This window comes from Perognathus longimembris, chromosome 6 (genome assembly GCF_023159225.1).
Source record: "Perognathus longimembris pacificus isolate PPM17 chromosome 6, ASM2315922v1, whole genome shotgun sequence".
Taxonomy (NCBI): Eukaryota; Metazoa; Chordata; class Mammalia; order Rodentia; family Heteromyidae; genus Perognathus; species Perognathus longimembris.
This window is the reverse complement of record NC_063166.1, coordinates 51,646,380-51,666,369: the sequence shown is the minus strand read 5'-3', so window position 1 is coordinate 51,666,369 and position 19,990 is coordinate 51,646,380. Positions and strand designations below refer to the sequence as shown.

The 19,990-nt window shown below is 40.2% G+C and overlaps 1 protein-coding gene across 2 annotated transcripts in view; it reads left to right on the top strand.

The window, feature by feature from the left end:
• The window catches only part of Cfap61 (cilia and flagella associated protein 61), a 242,956-nt gene that overhangs the window by 59,322 nt on the left and 163,644 nt on the right, over positions 1–19,990 (top strand). For both annotated transcript variants that reach the window (XM_048348715.1, XM_048348716.1), the window contains exons 9-10: positions 10,418–10,515; positions 14,146–14,211. In XM_048348715.1, coding sequence (XP_048204672.1) covers positions 10,418–10,515; positions 14,146–14,211 — 164 coding nt within the window. The remainder of the gene's footprint in view (positions 1–10,417; positions 10,516–14,145; positions 14,212–19,990) is intronic.

The window sequence follows — 19,990 nt, the reverse complement described above, 5'->3', positions numbered from 1 at the left end:
TTAATTTGTATATATATTAATATAACCCTGTATGTTTTCATGTATGTTTATATTTTACATCTAACTTCTGTTTGTCTCGCTGAGCTTGACTCCATATATCATAAATCTTCTGCTGGGGATATGGGTTAGTGGCAAGAGTGCTTGCCTCGTATATGTGAAGCCCTGGGTTCAATTTCCTAGCACCACCTATACAGAAAACGGCCAGAAGTGGTGCTGTGGTTCAAGTGGTAGAGTGCTAGCCTTGAGCAAACAGAAGCCAGGGACAGTGCTCAGGCCCTGAGTCCAAGGCCCAGGACTGGCAAAAAAAATAAAATAAAATAAATCTTCTAAATCTGTTCATTTCTCTGCAAATGAGATGCTATTCTTTCTGATAGATGAATGAAATTCCATTGTGTATATGTGCCACATTTTCTTAATCTACTCATTATGTAGGGCACTCATTGTAGGGCACCTGGGCTTTTTCCATAACTTGGTTATTGTGAATAGTGCAGCAATGTGCAAGTGTCTTCACTGTATCCTTATTTGTAATATTCCAGGAAGATTATTTTCTTACATTTTAAGGCATTTTTTCCTAATGTACGCATTTTAACTTCCATTGTGACTCTATGTATTTAGCTACAAGATCCACAAGTTTAGTTGTGTAATAGATTCATTTTGTCAGCATTTTTAAAATTTTATTTTATTCTCTTTTTTTTTTTTTTGCCAGTCCTGGGGCTTGAATTCAGGGCCTAAGCACTGTCCCTGGCTTCTTTTTGCTCAAGGCTAGCACTCTCACACTTGAGCCACAGAGCCACTCCTGGCTTTTTCTATATATGTGGTGCTAAGGAATCAAACCCAGTGCTTCATGTATTATACGAGGCGAGCACTTTACCACTAGGCCATATTCCCAGCCCTTATTTTATTCTTTGACCCATGAGTTGTTTACAAAGAATATTCCTAAGCATTTGGTAATGTTATTGTCTTTTTAATTTTAACAACAGTAACATAACAGGACAAACCTTTCTAAGTATAAACTACAGTATTGTTAGATCTATACAGCAGAAGACCTTTAGACCTTACTTATTATGTGTAAGTGAAAACTTGTAGCTGTGCAATAACCACTCATTTCCTTCTTTCCCAAACCACTGGAAACCACCATTCTACTCTTGAAATTCTTCCTTGAAATTTTTCTCAATTTATAAAGTGTCCTGCTTTATCTCTATTGATGCTTTTTGTTTTTAAACCCACTTTTTAAACTTTCATAGTGCAACACTCTTTCACCTCCCCCCACCCTTTCTTTCTTTCTTTTTTTGGCCAGTCCTGGGGCTTGGGACTCAGGGCCTGAGCACTGTCCTTGGATTCTTTTTGCTCAAGGCTAGCACTTTATCTCTTGAGGCACAGCGCACCACTTCTGGCTTTTTCTGTTTATGTGGTACTGAGGAATCAAACCCAGGGCTTCATGCATGCTAGGCAAGCACTCAACCACTAAGCCACATTCCCAGCCCCAACACTTTCTTTGATTCATACTCTTTTAAAAAAAATTGCCAGTCCTGGGAACTTAACTCCATCTGAGCATTGTCCCTGGCTTCTTTTTGTTCAAGGCTAGCACTCTACCACTTAAGCCACAGCGCCACTTCTGGCTTTTTCTGTATATACGGTGCTGAGGAATTGAACCCAGGGCTTCATGTATACGAGGCAAGCACTCTACTACTAGGCCATATTCCCAGCCCCGATTCATACTTTCTTCATCATTTTTTTTTTTTTTTTTGGCCAGTCGTGGGCCTTGGACTCAGGGCCTGAGCACTGTCCCTGGCTTCTTCCTGCTCAAGGCTAGCACTCTGCCACTTGAGCCACAGCGCCGCTTCTGGCCGTTTTCTGTATATGTGGTGCTGGGGAATCGAACCTAGGGCCTCGTGTATCTGAGGCAGGCACTCTTGCCACTAGGCTATATCCCCAGCCCTCTTCATCATTTTGTTTTTTTTTTTTTTTTTTTTTTTTTTTTTTTTTTGGCCAGTCCTGGGCCTTGGACTCAGGGCCTGAGCACTGTCCCTGGCTTCTTCCCGCTCAAGGCTAGCACTCTGCCTCTTGAGCCACTGCGCCGCTTCTGGCCGTTTTCTGTATATGTGGTGCTGGGGAATCGAACCTAGGGCCTCGTGTATCCGAGGCAGGCACTCTTGCCACTAGGCTATATCCCCAGCCCCCATCATTTTGTTTTTAACCTTTTTGTTTCCTTATATTTCAGATGTGTCTTTCATAAACATAATAGATCTGAGGTGTTATTTTTAATGTAGTGGTACAATTATTGTCTGTCAACTATAGAGCATTTAGTCCATTTATATTTAATGCTGCCTAGGGTTTGTCTCTCATCTTTCTATACATTTTTAAGATTTCTTTATTCCTGGCACCATTTATTACTACATTTTCTTTCCAGTGCTATGTCAGTTTAACTGGCACTTTCTTTCAGTTATATTTTGAAACTACACAAGTAATCTATTGCCACAATACTGCTGGTAACAAACACACCAACCACAATTTTGACAATTTTGACAGGTTTGACAATGCATGACAACAAACATGCATAGCTCATTCATATGGGGTCAGCCAGGCAGCTCCGCTGATCTTGGCTGTGTTGTCTCCTATTCTTGGGATTGTTTTTGGCTATCAGCTAGAACTGGAGGCCAAGGTCAAGCAAGGAGGCCTTGGCAGAGAGCATAGAGTCTATCATTTCACCAGTGACATATGACAGGGAGCCTTTGGAAATCTTTTACTGGAAGAAGTTGCATGCTCAGCTTCCACTTTACAGGAAGATTTTCTCAGAGCTACTTGGAATGAGATGGGGAAGGACTGAATCTGAATAGTGATCAAGGGGTCGACATGGGAGATGTTTCAAAATTTCAAAAATTATTGGAACTTGATATTTTGTTGCATGGGAGGACGGGGATAGGAGGTTGAAGGAAAAAGGAAATATTGAGGATGATTTCAGAAATTGAGTGTATATTGGACCCATATTATGAGATGAAATTAATCAGGGAAACTATTATTAACTGTATTATTGGCTGGAGCTGCAGAAATGAAGACAATGATCTCTGATGTGCACAGATTGAGTTTGACCTTCCTGGTGTATAGACATTTGGGTGAATATACTGCATTCAGTCACCCATGTGTACTTATTGAGGTAAAATGCAAATTTTCAAAGATGTCTTTATCCTAACCTCTGGAATCTTTAAAGGCTCCTTTGTTTTAGAAAAAGGGTTTTGCCATATGTGATTAAGAATTATGAGCAAAACTGGGGAAGAGGTTCAAAAGGAAACATATTCATTATCTGACTTGATTAACTGTAACCCCTCTGTACATCACCTTTACAATAACAATAAAAAACAAACGAAATAAAAAGTAGAAATAAAGATTTATGACAATAGGAGCTAGATTGTTTTCAATTTTCTGAGGGGCCCTAAATGTTATCAGAAATGCCCTTACGTGAGAGTGAAGTAGAGGTGGAGATTATAAGGATGTGCCACAGATGCAGGTATGTTGCAGTTTGCAGAAGCTGGAAGATGCAAGTAGATTCTTCCCTAGAGCAAAGGTGGCTCTGCCAACTCCTGGATGCAGTTCAGGATGCGGATTTCCACTCCTTGCCTCCAGAACAGAGACAATAAATTTCTATTGTTTCAAGCCACTAAGTGAGTTGTGATATTTTTGGAGCTGTCATAGCAAACTAACACAATTACAAAGAACAAAAAGTAGAAGGCCAACCAAGTTGAAAAAACATGTCAACAAACAAGGGCTCTTTAGCAGTTCTTTAAAGAGTTGTCTGTGCTCATTGTGCCATTGTGTTTTATTGTCTCAGGCTACTGCTTGTCATTCAAGCAGGAAGAACTCCAACACCCCATCAAAAGTAGCAACCAAGGTCTAGCTTTGCACAGACCATCTATCAACATTTAACATTGTCTCATTTCCTTATTACCTTGCATCAGTAGTGAAAATGTAAGTTTTTTTTCTTACTCATGGTGAATGTCTAGCACCCACATTACTGCTTAACCAATGGAAAGTGTGAAATGTCTCATTTTAAAGAAGGAACATTTTGTATGCTTTTGAAAGGACAAATTAGTTAGGACCCAGGACTATTGGACATCATCTTGGCCTTCTAATGCCAAACCCAAAGTGAGACATTGTTATAGAACTTATCACCTCTCTTAGTTTCCATAATCATTCCATGGCTCTGAGGAAAGGATTTGCAGAAGGGACCTGATTAGAAAGTAACAGCTAGTCAGAATGTGGTGGAACCTGACAAATAAAGTCACCTTCCAAACCACCTAATTATACTAGGGGCATACAATTAGAGCATGGTACAAGGTATAAAATCTCCTAGACTAAGCCACCTAGAGAGCAAGGTGCAGTGACCTTCGACCAAGATACTTCTTTTCTGAGTAGAGTTCTTCAGACTCATCCTCGATTGTCTTGGATGTCATTTGTTGCATTCTTGATACAAAAGGTATGTTAGCAGCTATCAGCAATGGAGCTACAACACTGAGAGGCATTCCCTGCCTCTGAGCTGCTATGTTGCCGGATGTTGTCTGCCACTGAGCTACAACGCTAAACAGGCAGTGCCTGCTACATGGCTGAAACCCTAGTATTTTCCAGCTGAAAAGCCAGAGAGCTGTGATGCCAGAAGTCTGTGACAGCTATGCCCACCCCAAGCAACAGCAGAATATTCGTATCACTTTATTCCTATATCTTTGGTTCCTCTCACACTACACAATAGTTATGGATATGTTTACACACCCCACCTCCTGATTACTTGAGAATCAGTTAGAAAAGTATCTATGTCTTATTTATTTTATTCTAGGTACCTCTTAAACATGCAACTTGTTCTTCTTTGAACTTTAAATTGAGTGACCTCACTTAATTCTCCAATCTTTGCTTTTTTCTTAAAATTGAGTGACTTAAATTCATTTGATAGTCTTTTCTAAAATCACTGCCAGTACTAGGATGTTAAACAGAAATGACCTTTTGGTAATATTGTGAGAAAAGGGATTTACTTTTATTATAATTAAGCATTTTAAAATTTTTAATTGAATTAGAAATGTAGGAAACTATTTTCTTAAAAAAAAGTATAATGCAGTTAATGTTGAATTCCTTTTGATCAACTTGTAATTGTGGTTCTCCACTCTACTCTCCAGAGATAGCCATTGTTATAACATTAGTATATTAGTTTAGCATCCTTCCATGCATCTTTTTTGTACTTTTAAATTAAGTCCATGTATTCATAGAAAAAAAACAATGCCGTCTGTGTCAACACTGCTTTGTACAAATGAGCTGGGTGATGGTGACTCATACCTATCATCCTAGCTACTCAGGTGGCTGAGATCTGAGGATCATGCTTAAAAGTCAGCCTGGGCAGGAAAGTCCATGAGACTCTTTTCTCCAAATTAACCACCAAAAAGCCAGAAGTGGAGATGTGACTCAAGTGGTAGAGCACTACCCTTGAGGGGATAAAGCTAACTGGACAGCACAAAGATATGCGATCTTAAGAAATTTTCCCATTCACTCAGCTTTATGAGATCTAATAATAGTGTTGATATGCAAAAGTTTAGGGCATTTCTTTTACTTTCTGGTTTAACCCACCATTGTGTGGTTACTACTATATTTGTCTTTAGATGAGTATTTTGATGGTTGAGGTTGTTTTGTATTTGCAAATTGCGCTGCAGTAAACATCTCTGCACATGACTCTTTGCCCCCCCAAGAATATAAACAAAATACATTACCAGAATTTTCCTTGCTGGGCTTAGAGAAGTTCACATTATCATCAAACATGGTCTAGCCAATGGCCTTCTTCCTGAGTTTTTCTTACTTCCCAAGTCTCAATGTTTTTAGGGTTTTTAACTTTGCTTATCACCTGTAAGTTCCTTAAAAGCTACTTTTGCTGGGCCCCCAAATTAAAAGCAGGATAAAAGCTTAGCACTCTCCCTCCATTTTTAACGTGCCTTTGCTTTAAGCCATTGTCTCTGTAGTCACTTTGTAATTACCTTGGAGTCTGGGAAAGACAGGACTGATCAATAACATTCCCTGAAGAAGGGATGGAAACTACCCTTAGGGAACAATAGAGCATTGTAGGACAAACCACCCTCCAGGCACCTGACTGATGATGACAGTGGCAACAGTTCCTCTTCAAAATCCCTCACAAAACAAGTACTGAAACAACCATCAACCAGGCCATATTCAGATCAGAACTGTTTAAAACTTAAGTGGTGTACCTGTCTGCCATTTTCCCCAGTTCATTGTCTATGTAAAGTTCAAGCTCATGTCTGTACCCTGAAGATGGCTGAAGATGTCCTGAAGTGTGCTGTCTTCTCATGGTGGCCACATAATCTCCTTTCTTTCTCTCTTCTTCACCATGTCTCACTGTTGGTTATACAGAGGCAGGTAGCCAGATCTGGCAAGTAGAACTCTTGGAGTTTGGGCCTGTCTAAAAATTGTGCTTTCAGATTCATAGGATTTTAAGGAGACACCATGGTTTTCATTTATTTCTCTGAATATTGTGAGATAGAACATTTCATATGGCTATTGGTTGCTTACATTTCCTGTTCACTCACTTCTTTTGCCTGTTATTTCTGTTTTATTCATTGGTATATGATATGTTGCAATTATTGTATATATTAAAAACTTTTTTAAAGGAATACTTTCAATAGCACTTTCAAGTTTTGATGTGGTAAATATCTTAATATTTTTCTTTGATGACTTCTGCTTATTGCATTTCTACGGAAAGGTTTTCCCACTCACAAGGCCATACAAATATTTTTCCTTTTTCTAATAATTTGAAAGTGATATTTTAAAGCCTTCAGGCTGTGTCTGTGAATGACTTTTTAAAAATTATGATTGTTTTGTGCTGGACCTGGGGCCTGACCTTGGGGCCTGGGTGCTGTCCATTAGCTTTTTCCACTCAAGGCTAGAGCTCTACCACTTCAGCCACAGTCCCACTTCTGGCTTTTAGGTGATTAATTGGAGATAAGAATCTCATGGACTTTCCTGCCTGGGCTGGCTTCAAATCACAATCCTCAGATCTCAGCCTCCTGAATAGCTAGGGTTACAGGTATAAGCCACTGGTATTTGGTTGTGAGTGACTTTGGTGTCTGTTATGAAATAGGTTGAAATGTATGTTTTTCTCATGTGGTTAGCTAACCTTATTGATTACATAGTTTATTTCCATACCTTTGAAATGCCACGATTAACATCTATCAATAGCTGGCTTTATTTGAGGATCCTGTTCTGCCTTTTCTAACTCATCAGCCTATAGTTTAAATAACTGCTCTTTTATAATATCAATATTCAGTAGGAAAATTTGCCTATTTGTTATTTTTAAAATCTTGTTTATGAACTATTCCTCCATATTTTCTCTTTTAGGATCAGTTAGTTATTTTATTACTTAGGAAATATTGTTGGGACTTTAATAGGTATTTAAAATAAATGTAAAAATATCCCAAGGATATAGACTATGATTTATAGCTCTCAAAATGCATTATTTTGCATTTTGTGTTCCTTAGTCTCACTAGATATAGAGCGAGATAGACTCAATCTACAAGGGTGCTCTTTAAAAATATTAGCTCTAAAGTATGAGTGCAATATTAAGATGTTTTGGGGGAGTGGCTTAGTGATAGGAAAGTATTTGAACTTCTAGCTTAGTTCTGTGGTAAACACTTTGAATATCAATCTTATATAGAGAAAAAGCCTTGGAAAAGTGTGTCTCCACTTCTACCAGAAAAAACTACTAGTTCATGTCTTGTTTGCTCCTCAGGTGGGAGAAGCCAGTAAATGAAAAGTGAAGTGGCAGCCTCTGTTGTGTTGTGAGTTTTGTGTTACATAGTGCCACTGCCTTGACTTTTCTCTGGGATAGCATATCACATTTGAAGACCTCAGAGCACATTATGAACATTAACTAATTAAACTTCACAAATCCTAGGAGACATTGGAGAGAGAGAGATATAGAGCATCACCTTGCCCAGCTCTGAAATGCAGCCACCTCTGGAGACGGGTGGCAGCTGCTTAATAATAAACTATAACACCTCACGACAGTTTAGCCAAGACAATTAGTCATTGTAGTTGGTAATTGTCTCATGAACATTAAACTCTCTAAATAGTTGTCAGGAGGATTATTAGTTACTTGGAAATCCTAATCTGTTCTTTAAGATTTGTTTTACTTCTCAGTAATTTTATCCTACTTATAAAAGAATATATGCACAGTGTAGGTCTATCCTCTTAGGTGATAGTTGTTTTTAGATTGGTCTTTTTGTAGTTGTTTAATTTATAACTTAAATAGCAAAGAAGACTCTTGGTTTGTTTGCTTTTGTAGTATTAATGATTAAACTCAGGCCTCAGGTATGATAGGTAAACACTTTACCACATATCCCCAGCATGAAGAATTTAAAAAATAAAGAGCAACATAAAAAATTTAGAGCTCTAGATATGAGTAGGTTTTCTTGTTTCTTTTTGGGGGGCAGGAATGAGGTTTAACTCAGGGCCTCACAACAAGCAGATACACTATTGCTGAGCAATACCTCCAGCTCTGTTTCTTTTGCTAGTTATTTCCTGGACTACAACCCAACTATTTTAGACTTCCTGTAGTTGCTAGGATGGTAACTATCACTGGATCCAACTTCCCTCAACTGAGATGGAATTTTGTACCCTTTCCTGCCTTTTTCTGGCCTTGAACTATGATCCTTCTATTCTCAGTCTCCCATGTAGTTTAGGATGACTGGTGTGTGCCATGGCATGTAGATATCAATTGAGAATAAGTCTTGCAAACTTTCCTCCTTGGGCTTGCATTGAACTGTGGATCCTTCTGTTCTCAGCATCCCAAGTTGCTAGGATTGCAAGCATGAGCCAGCAGTACCCAGCATTATCTGAGTAATTTTTTTTAATTCAAAAGTTTGCTACTAGGCAAACCTAGTCAAAGACAGTAAAAGTCAGAATAGATATATTGAATAGACAGGGAGATGAAGGATGCTTTTAGGAGCTGAAAATGTTTTATATATTAACCCTTGTTTACACAAGGTCAGTATATGTATGAACTGACCAATACATGTTTCCATGTATTTTACCTCAAGAACAATGTAAATTAATCTGAAATAGCATACTGCTCTTGCCATCATGAAAGTGCTAGAAGACTGGAAAATGTTGCAGAATATGAGATAATATTCAGAAACTACAGCCATGGTATATTTTAATTTTTCCCCAAAGCATCTTTCTTCAAAGGAGGATTCTAAATCTTTTCTCAGGAAATTTTCTCTCTATGTCCAAAGAGCAACCCTTTATGGTAGGATGAGATTCTCCCCCATTGTATCTTTCTCACTATGCTGTTTTCACCTTCCTGGGCATCTCTTTTTTCTTAGCATCTCATTCTATTTCATTTGCTCTTCATTCATTACCAAATAAACAGGTAGAAGGCATTTCATGATGCAGTAATTTGGGCAGAGAGATGCATACAGGAGCTCTTGCCTTGACAGGCAGGTGTTAGAAGAGTGCTAGGGAGAGAATGAAGCAGAAAAGACTCTAGGATGGTTAAACACAAAGGCAGAGCAGCATGCCCATGATAGCAGCTGAGACTCTGGGGAGTCTCCAGGGACAAGATCCCTTCTGCATCTAGGCAGAGCATCCTGGGGCAACCAGGAGGGAGCTAAGACTGAGAGTAGTGTCTCAGCTGGGAATCTCCTAGCAGTGCAGGCAGAGAAGGTACTTTTACTGTGGTGGATTTTCTAAATACCTTTCCTAGTGCATGAGGGAAAAAAGGAGAGAGAGAAGGGCCATAATCTTGGATTATGAGCAAGTCAGGATTGTGAGAAAGTCAAAGGGAGGAATAAAAGGTCTTTTTAGAGAAAATAGGCATACTTTCTTCCTTACTGCAAATTTTAGTGCAGGTTAAACACATGATGACTACTCTGATTATTGACTTTCCACAACATATTAAGACAATAATGTTCAGCTCCAATTATCTGGCTTCTGAAATATGAAGTGAATGTCATGGCCATTGGCAGACTCCAGTTTACTCTTTTAGTTTTCAACAAAGAGAAAGAAGTCCTTGTGCTAATCCATGGTATCGTGTAGCTCCAAAGTGGTTGATTGTGGTCTTTGCCACATTTTGTCTTAAGATGTAATTCATAGCTTACTACTTGAAGTGGCATGATAACCAGTTGTTAATGAATTTCAAAAGGTATTCCTTTAATCACCCCTTCCCTAGGGCTGGATCATTTCCTCCCCATCATGCACAAGAGGTTGCAGAGAGGGTGGGGGTAACTTGCCAGGATATTAATGTTAGTCAGGATAGGTTTTGGAGTACTTTCATGTACACCTTTATTTAGAAATACTTGACCATGCCACCAGTTTACTGAGATTCTGTAGGTATTTATGTGTATTTTCTGTTCTTACTCTTCTCTTCCTCTCAAAGGTACTGAGTCTAGGACTCACAAGACTTACAGCCACGATTTCACAGAATCCCCAGAGTCACCAGAACTAGTTCCTCCAGAGGTTATGGAGAAAATTCAGGTAAAGAAGACCTCCCGTGCCTGGGGCATGGGGATGACCATCAGGTGCTTCTCTTATGCTAGGGTCATTACCATCAAGTTCTTGTATCTGGTGCAGAAAAGGGCTCATGAGCACAAAGGTCAGGAAATGGACCTGTTTGTAATGTTGGATCAAAGCAGCACTGAATATGCTCTGGAATGCAGGCCAGATCAGAACTTCAGCCCTTCCCCAAACTTCCTGGTTGTCTGTCCCCTGTTTTCGGGAAGCTTGGGGCAGAGAAAGCTGCTGGTTAAAAGCTGGTTAAGAAATCCAGCCTTTCTGGAAAACCTTGCAAGTCTTCTGCCTACTCAAATGCAACAGCATACTTTCTCCTGACCTGAGTGTAGCTTATAGTCTACAGATATGCCTTTGTTAATTCCCTGGAGAGCTGGCTTTGCAATCCTTGCCTGACCACAGGGGAGGCCTCTCCTGCACCTTCCACTGCTAGCATTAGAGGACTTTGTGCTGCTACCCTGTCTTAGGCTCAGAGGAGGCTATGATTGGCTTGAGATATAGTAGGTAGAATTTAGTTGGTGGGTCCAGGAATCCAGCCCCCATCTCCTTGGGCCCCCAGTAATACCAAAGTGCTCACCTTTTCTAGGTGTAAATTCTCATACCCTTCTACTAGTACTCAGTGCATATCCATTTTGTCCTCAAGAGCTAGGCCATTCAGCCCTCCTCTTTTAGAAGACTTCATAGTAGGGTGGAGGAGGTATTAAAAGAAATGCAGTCCTTTCTATATTAATATCCTGGTACTAAATCAGTAATGCTTATTAACCATAAGCTGTGTTTCACAATACAGCTCCTTTGGCTTGTCTGAATCCTCCATCTATTTGTCCCTAGAACCTCTTATTTTATTTATTTTTTTATTTTTTGGCCAGTCCTGGGGCTTGGACTCAGGGCCTGAGCACTGTCCCTGGCTTCCTTATTGCTCAACGCTAGCACTCTGCCACTTGAGCCACAGCGCCACTTCTGGCCGTTTTCTAGATATGTGGTACTGGAGAATCGAACCCAGGGCTTCGAGGCGAGCTCTCTTGCCACTAGGCCATATTCCCAGCCCCCCATAGAACCTCTTATGCAGTCCAAAATTAGGGACATGTAGAAGAACATTGCTTCCTAAGCTCTAGCTCCCTCTTTCCCTCTTTTTTTCTCCTTTCTTTCTTTGGACAAAACAATGTTTCCTTCACTTGCAAGTTCACACAAAGATCATCTTGGGAAGCAGAAGAGGGAGGGAGTCTTAACAGGTAACCTTGATTATCTTGATTTTCATGATTGTCTCTATGGAAAAGTTCATGCCTCTCTCTCAGCTCACAAAAGGACAAAACCTGTAGTGGTTAGGTATCATAGTTTATTATTCAATGAATAGAGATTTATTCATGCAGATCAGGTGCCTACAAAGATCAGGCCTTCTGCTAAGTGCTGAGAGTACCATAAGACCAGGACACAGCCTTAGCTTGCAACAGATGATTCATGGAGAAAGGCTCTTAGTGAAATACATGAATATGAAGATGGGTGGCTTCCAAGAACAGGCAGCTAAGAGGAGACTAGACTTTTTAAAAGCTTGGATGGCATTGATAATTGAGGAAAATGAAACTAAGGAATGGGATTTTAAAAAAATACAGAGTACTTATACTTCTGATTAAAATGGAGTAAGAGAGACTAGACTTACTGTCTGTGCTAAAACAACCAAAAAGTAGCTAAAATATAAAAAACAAGGTATCTTTCCACGATCTGTCACTGTAACAAAGTAAAGCATAGGAAATAAAACATGAAAATCCTACAATTATCTCAGTTAGTGCACTGAGCAAGTTTCCTGATTTCCTCACAGGACAGGAGAAATTTTAAGACATCTTGGACTAAAAAGACAATTCTATAAGTCTAAAGTGGAAACTACAGTCACTAAGGTTTGAAGGCAGGGTAGCAGAGAGGAGAAAGCTTCAGGAAGACAGAGAAACAGAGACAGAGAAATTATTTGTCATAAGGGTTTTAATTGAGTATTCATCTGAGTACTGATCGGTTTTCTAAGGTTAGATTGAGGAAAGAACTTTCCTAGAGGATTGGGTAAAAGTATCCAATGCTTATCCCAAACTGGGAATACCAGTCCTTACCAGCCAGACTGAAAACTGTATTTCACAAGACATGAGTAAAGTACATGGAAAAGTCTTGCTCATTAGAGGGGAATAATTCATTCTGGAGAAAACGCTTCTCTAGTTCTGTCTGATAAATATCTAGAGCAAAAACCAAAAGGATCAGATTGTTTCCAAGTAACTTTACTGAGACCTAAACAAAATCCAGGAATATTTGTATTACTATTAAAAATTATCCTGCATTAAACTAGGTCAAATTCACAATGCTTAGGATCCAATAAAACTTCTATGTACTGAAAACCTGGAAACATATGATGCATAGGAAAGAGATAAATCCATTAATTGGAACCAACCCATCTGAATCATATTTTAGAATTAGTGGACAAGAACATTAAAACAATGTATTGTAACTATACTTTAATGAATAAGTTGAATAATACTGGAAGAATTAACAAAACGGAAGACATGGAAGAAAAGATTTGTAAACAGAAATGAGGATACTCTTTTAAAAAGATGAATGTATCAATGTGGTCTAACTCCATTTTAAGAAGCTAAATATGGGATATAGCTGGGGATATAGCCTAGTGGCAAGAGTGCCTGCCTCAGATACACGAGGCCCTAGGTTCGATTCCCCAGCACCACATATACAGAAAACGGCCAGAAGCAGCGCTGTGGCTCAAGTGGCAGAGTGCTAGCCTTGAGCGGGAAGAAGCCAGGGACAGTGCTCAGGCCCTGAGTCCAAGGCCCAGGACTGGCCAAAAAAAAAAGAGAAGAAGCTAAATATGTAAAGTTACAAATCTACACAGAAGAAGAGAGAGGTTAAAAACATTGAAGAAATAATTGCCAAGAATTCTGAATAAATTAGCCCATAGGTACTAGAAGTTCAACCAACCAGAAACAGTAAGAAAACTATACCAAAACCAACAGTGATCATATAGTGGAAAACCAATGAGGAAGGGAAGATCTTAAAGGTAGCACCAAATGAGGGTGAAAGGCTGAGTCAAGAACAAGGTATCCTTAAAAGGTAAGGATAACAATATCTTTACAAGGTAAGAATAACAACAGGCAAGCATAAAGACAAGTGGTATCAAAAGCACTGTAATGTAGAGGGGTATACTATACACCTTAGAAAAAAAACCCAACCCAGAGAGTTATACATAATAAGCCTACAGGGCAGCTTAAAATGGAGTCCAGAAAAGCTCTTCCTTCTTCTTTCTTTCTTCCTCTCTCTTTTCCTCCCTTTCTCTCCTTTTCTCACTCCCGCTCTCTCCTCTCTCTCTCTCTCTCCTGCTCTCCTTCCCTCTTCCTCTCTATCTTCCTCTCTCTTGCTTTACAAAGTGGATGCTGTTTTTGTTCACCCACTCCCTGCCCTTTTCTTTACAGATGAGGAAACTGATGGTCCATAACTTTCCCAGCCAGTTGGCAGTGGAACCAGGATTTGAACAGTGGCAGCCTTTTGTAGAATTTGAATCCTAAATCACTATAAATGCAGTAACATCTTGTGTCTTACCATTGTCATTTGCAGACCAAAGTCATAGAAGAATTTGGACTTGGAGAACCTCTTTCAACATTTGGCAGTAGTGAAATACAGGTAGGTCTTTATTCTCTAGCCCTCCTACCTGCAGGTTTTTTGATTTTTTTTTTTAACCAACCACTGTCCTTAAGCCCTGTTCCATAAAGCCTCCCCTCATTATCACTGATTCCATTGTGAATAAGTCCTTATACCATATCACCTACAATTTGGAACAGAGGTTATACTTTATAGAATCAAGTATTCACAACAGTTTCAGTAACTTTTTTACTTCCCATTTCCAAAAAACAAAACACTCTGGAGAGTCAAAATATCTGTAAGCATTTTCTCTTGAATATATCAGTGTCTATATATTTCAATTTCTCTTTCTATAATGCACATGCACACACTCAGGCACATACGTGTATGTATTATCTGTCATTCATTCACCTGCATCTCAGACTCGAGTGCCATTACAGTAGGCTTAAGTGTAGTAGTATCTTCCTCTGTGTCTGTTTCTAGAGCACTTCACTATCCTTGTTGGCTTTCTTTGACCCCTACCAACACCCTGGTACCTAGTTCTCAGTCAGACTGGCTCTGTTTACTCCATGCACCATCTGTTTTCTGCCAGGAAGCTGAGGAATCAGGAGATTAGCATCATTCTGAGGCCCCTCCTCATGAGTGTGACCTTCTCCTGTGAAGCAGAGGGAGGCATTGTAGAGTTTTGAATAAAAGATCGATATGATCAGATTCACTCCCCACTGACGAACCACAGCTGAACCCTGGTCATATTCCTGAGGGCCTTCTGGTGTCAAGCTGATGGACTACCCAAGGGTCAGCCTGAAAATCCTCAAGTTCCCTCAAGAGAAAGAGTATAGGAGTTAGACCCATGATGTCAGTGGGACACCTGCACAGAATACTGTTCCCATACACTGGAGCTCTGTGGGAGGCCAACTCACAGCTGTCTCCTCCCCAGATTCCGAGCAGTTAAGGAGTCTGTGTAGAAGTCAGCTTGGGGTACATGTGCCATTTTCTTTTTTTTAATTTAATTTTTATTGTCAAGGTGATTGATGTACAGAGGGATTACAGTTACATACATAAGGTAGTGAGTACATTTCTTGTCAAACTTGTTACCTCCTCCCTTGTTTTTCTCCTACCTTCCCTCCCCATTTCCACCCCAAAGTTGTACAATTAATTTCCAACATATTGTCTTGTGAATATTGCTGTTGCATTGGTTCACCTTTTATCCTTTGTCTTACCATTTTGATGTTCTCCTTCCTTTCCCTAATTCAGATAAACGTACATATAATACCTAAGGTACCAAAATCAAATACAGTGACAACAGGGGCTAAACCATAGGGAAGATAAAAGAAATAATTTTACATAGTACATTAAAAATAACAATAATGTTAAACCACTTGTTTCCATATCTTGGAGTCCACTTCCCTTAGCATCATTCTATGTGATTATATATACATACCTTTTGAGCTATTGTGATCCTCTGTTAGGACTATCTTAGACATATACTAATTATTACAATGAGGGAAACCAGAGTTTATGTTTCTTTGGGTCTGTCTCACTTCACTTCACTTACAAATGGTGCAATGTCATTCTTTCTGGTAGAAGCATAGAATTCCATTGTGTATATATACCACAACAATCCATTCATCTACTGAGGGGCATCTGGCTGGTTCCATATTTTAGCTATGGTAATTAATGTAGTAATGAACTTGGTTGTGCTGGTAGCTTTAGTATAGCCTTGATGGTGATCCTTTGGGTAAATGCCCCAAAGTGGGTTGCTAGGTCATAGGGGAAATCTATGTTTGGCCTTTTGAGGAACCTCCACACTGCTTTCCAGAGTGGTTGAACAAGTTTACACTCCCACCAACAGTGTAGTAGGGTTCCCTTTTGGCCACATCTCTGCCAGAATCTGTTGTTATGAGTTTTCTTGATAATGGCCATTCTTATGGGGGGGGGGGTGAGGTGGAATCTCAATGTTTTGATTTGCATTTCTTTTATGGTCAATGATGTTGAGCACTTCTTCATGTGCCTCTTGGCCATTCTCATTTCCTCTTCAGAGAAGTCTCTCTTTAGTCTTTAGCCTGTTTATTAAGGGGGCAGTTGTTTCTTTGAGGATTTGTTTTGGGGAAACTTAATTTTTTAAGTTCTAAGTATATGTTAGATATGAGGCCCTTGTCTGTGTATGGCCAGTGAAGATCTTCTCCCAATCAGAGGGCTTTCTATTTATCTTGCTAGCTATGTCCTTAGCCATGCAGAAGCTCTGCAGTTTGATGCAATCCCATTTGTCCCACCTTTCTTTGATCTGTTGTGTTTCTGGGTCTTTATCAAGAAAGTTTCGACCAGTGCCAAGGAGCCCTAGTGTTTCTCCTATTCCTTCCTGTAATCATGTGCCATTTTCTTTTCTTTTCTTTTCTTTTTTTTCTTTTTGCCATTCCTGGGGCTGAGCACTGTCCCTGGCTTCCTTTTGCTAAATAGCCTTTAGCACTCTGCCACTTGAGTCACAGCCATTTTCTATATATGTGGTACTGGGGAATTGAACCCAGGGCTTCATGTATAGGAGACAAGCGCTCTTGCCACTAGGCCATATCCCCAGCCCCTATGTGCCATTTTCTTATCACTAGCTTTTATCTAGAGAACAAATAGGACCCTGACATAAATGAACTTCCCATTTGCCCTTGGGGAAGGGTCTGTCCTGTCCCAGACTATCTGCGGGGAAGAGAGATATCTAGTCTGGAATTTAGACGTGCTGCCAGAGAGAGATGGTTGAATGTAGGCACAGGTCCACTTTCTCACTCCATATTAGCATAAGCTTTTGGGTCCCTACCAGCACCTCCACCCCCATGGCCTTCATTTCTCACCACCCAGAGGATGAGGGCTGGAAGTGCCTGGTGTTTTGCTGGAACTGTACTTGCAGCAAGTCAGACTCTTTGGGGATCAACTATGAATATGTGACTGATGGGAGCTGGAATCCACACCTTAGCCCCTTTACCTCTGAGGTGGGACAGCACTTGTGCGAATTTTCTGTAGTCTCCCAGAGATTTCTGTGGGATCCAGATCCATGGTGAAACCCAATCCTACCATGTCCCTGTCGATGGCCTTCCCTCCCCTACTCTCTAACTAACTGAGACCCTTAGCTCAGGATTTTCTTCCAGAGGAACCCACACTAGGGCGATTGCTTACCAAAGGTCATGGCTGTGCCCAAAGGGTGACAGAGGATGCACAAGGAGTGACAGTCTTCTCTCCAATTCTTCTAAGAGAGAGGACATTCTTTCATGAACCTAAACACGGTTGTAGAAGGAAGCCAGAATGGTCCCTTTGTCCCTAAATAGAATCTGTTGAAACCCAGAGAGCCTCTGGATAAACAGGTAGATCGATATCCTAGGTTTACTTTCTGACCCTTCCTGTAAAAACCACTGCAATGACAATAAAGGAGTAAAAAGGGCACAGGTCCACAAAGATAACAGGAGGGAGAGGAGTTATTGAAAGATAAGCACTTTAAAAATATTTAGAATCAAGAAAATCGATGGCGTTTACATTGTCTTAGCACAGCTGAGGAAGTTGGTACTTGAGTCATTGTGAGAGACTGGTAAAAGTGTATGAATTCTCCACAAGGTCAAGGACTTAGAGGTTCTGCTGAAGCGTAGTGAGGAGAGGGGTTGAGAATAAGGGATATTTGACAGGCTGGACCTCTGGGGAACTGTTCTCTGGAGAAATTAAACAGACTCCAAATTCAGGTAGAGCCTGAAGTTAAAAGAGGTTTTGCACCATATGAGGCAATGGTGAAGGACAGAGACTAGAGGAGTAAAACTTTTCTACGTCAAATAAGTTGTTCTTCTCCCCTCCTCAAGCCACATTTTCTTAATGCCAGAAACCAAGTGTTTGTAAGAGTTTTCCATTGTTGCTTATTGCAATAATAAATTACAACTTAGTGGCTTAAAACAACATAGATCTATTACCTTGTAGTCTTTGAGGTCAAATGTCCAAAATGAGTGTAACTATCCTAAGATCCAGATAGAGGGGGAGGTGTGTCTCTTCTGGAGGATGCAGAGGGGAATCATTCCCTGGCTTTTTCCAGCTTCTAGAAGGCAAGTATATTCCTTAGCCGGTGACAGCTTCCCCTGTCTTGAAAGCTAGAACAGAGCTTTGCCCTTCCTCTGATTCTGACCCTTCTGCCTCCCTATTTTAAGGTCCACCTGGAAAACTCCAAGAAAAACTCTTCTCTCTCCAGCCCTTCATTTAATGGCATTTGCAAAGTCCCCTATCCCTATAAGGTAGCATACCCATGGCTGCAGGGATTTTGGAATGCACATCTCCCCTGTTTCCCCCAGTCCCTTGCGCAGGGGTTTAGAAAAAATTATCTGTCCCCCACCAAGAAAACATGATAGACTCAAAGAAAAGGCTCCCAGATAAAGCCCCTGGAGATGACCATCCCTAGAATGCCAGGTCTCTGCTTGATCATCCCATAAGGTGCCTCCAGTTAGCCAGTGGCTGTTGAATTTTGGCTCCCAAGACTTGGTGTTTCTTTGGAAACTTAAAAATGTGCTCTAATGATGAAAGGGCCTAAACTATGATAAGGAAAAGAAAGATAAGAGCTGGAAATTAAACAGGAGTTACATAGTCAGAAGGCAGATGCTGGGGCTGGGGATATAGCCTAGTGGCAAGAGTGCCTGCCTCAGATACACGAGGCCCTAGGTTCGATTCCCCAGCACCACATATACAGAAAACGGCCAGAAGCGGCGCTGTGGCTCAAGTGGCAGAGTGCTAGCCTTGAGCAGGAAGAAGCCAGGGACAGTGCTCAGGCCCTGAGTCCAAGGCCCAGGACTGGCCAAAAAAAAAAAAAAAAAAAAGAAGGCAGATGCCACTGTAGGCCAGTAAGATCAAGTCCAAATTAAAAGAGGGAAGGAAAAAAGAAAAGATAACAGGTATTTCTAATGCCAAACAGCTTGTAAATAATATTAGTCAATGTTTGGAAATTCTGATTAAAGCATGTGAAAATAGGAATTCTGAACAAACAGCATTTTGTTTAGAAATAAATAAGGACCAGAGGCATGCTGAAGTAGTAGAGTGCTTGTCTAGGACAAGAAAGGCTCTGAGTTCAACCCTCAATAGGAAAAAAAGAGAGGAGGGTAGGGAAAGGGAGAAAAGAAAGAAAAGGAATAGAAATGGAGATAGGACATTGAATGGGAGGACTGCTGATTTTCTTTATAAAGTTTTAATGTTAATAATTTTGAATGTATGCACGTATTACTCTGATTTAAAAGAATTTCAGAAAAGTCTCAGAATGAATTATGGTTTCTGGTTGTAACATTTTCTGAGATGCTCCTACAATCACACTTGGAAATGCTCAGACCTAACCTGCTGGTGGCTACATGTAGTCAACGGGGCTTTTCTGGGCTCCATTTTACCTCCACACCCACTCTCCGCCTGAAAAGTCCCAAAGACCAAAAACTCTGGTACCACAGAATCATGATTAAAAATAATTTTGGGGATAGAGCTGTTTTGCATATGTACACAATATCTTCATGTTATAATTTGTACTCAGTGGTACAGTTAAAATATGGGCCCCATAACAAAAGCCACTCCAAAGCATTTATTTTCTGGCCTTTGTGTAAATAGTTGCTTAAACCATTTTGTAATTTTTTTTTATTAATTAAATTTTGTTGACAAGGTGTTGTGCAAAAGGGGTACAGTTACATAATAGGGAAGTGAGTACATTTCTTGTGATATCTTACACCCTCATTTTTCTTTCCCTTCCCAAGATCAGGTAGGCATATATACAATACCCAGTGTACCAAAATCATATACAGTAGCCACGTGGCGTATGCCAAAGGAAATTCAC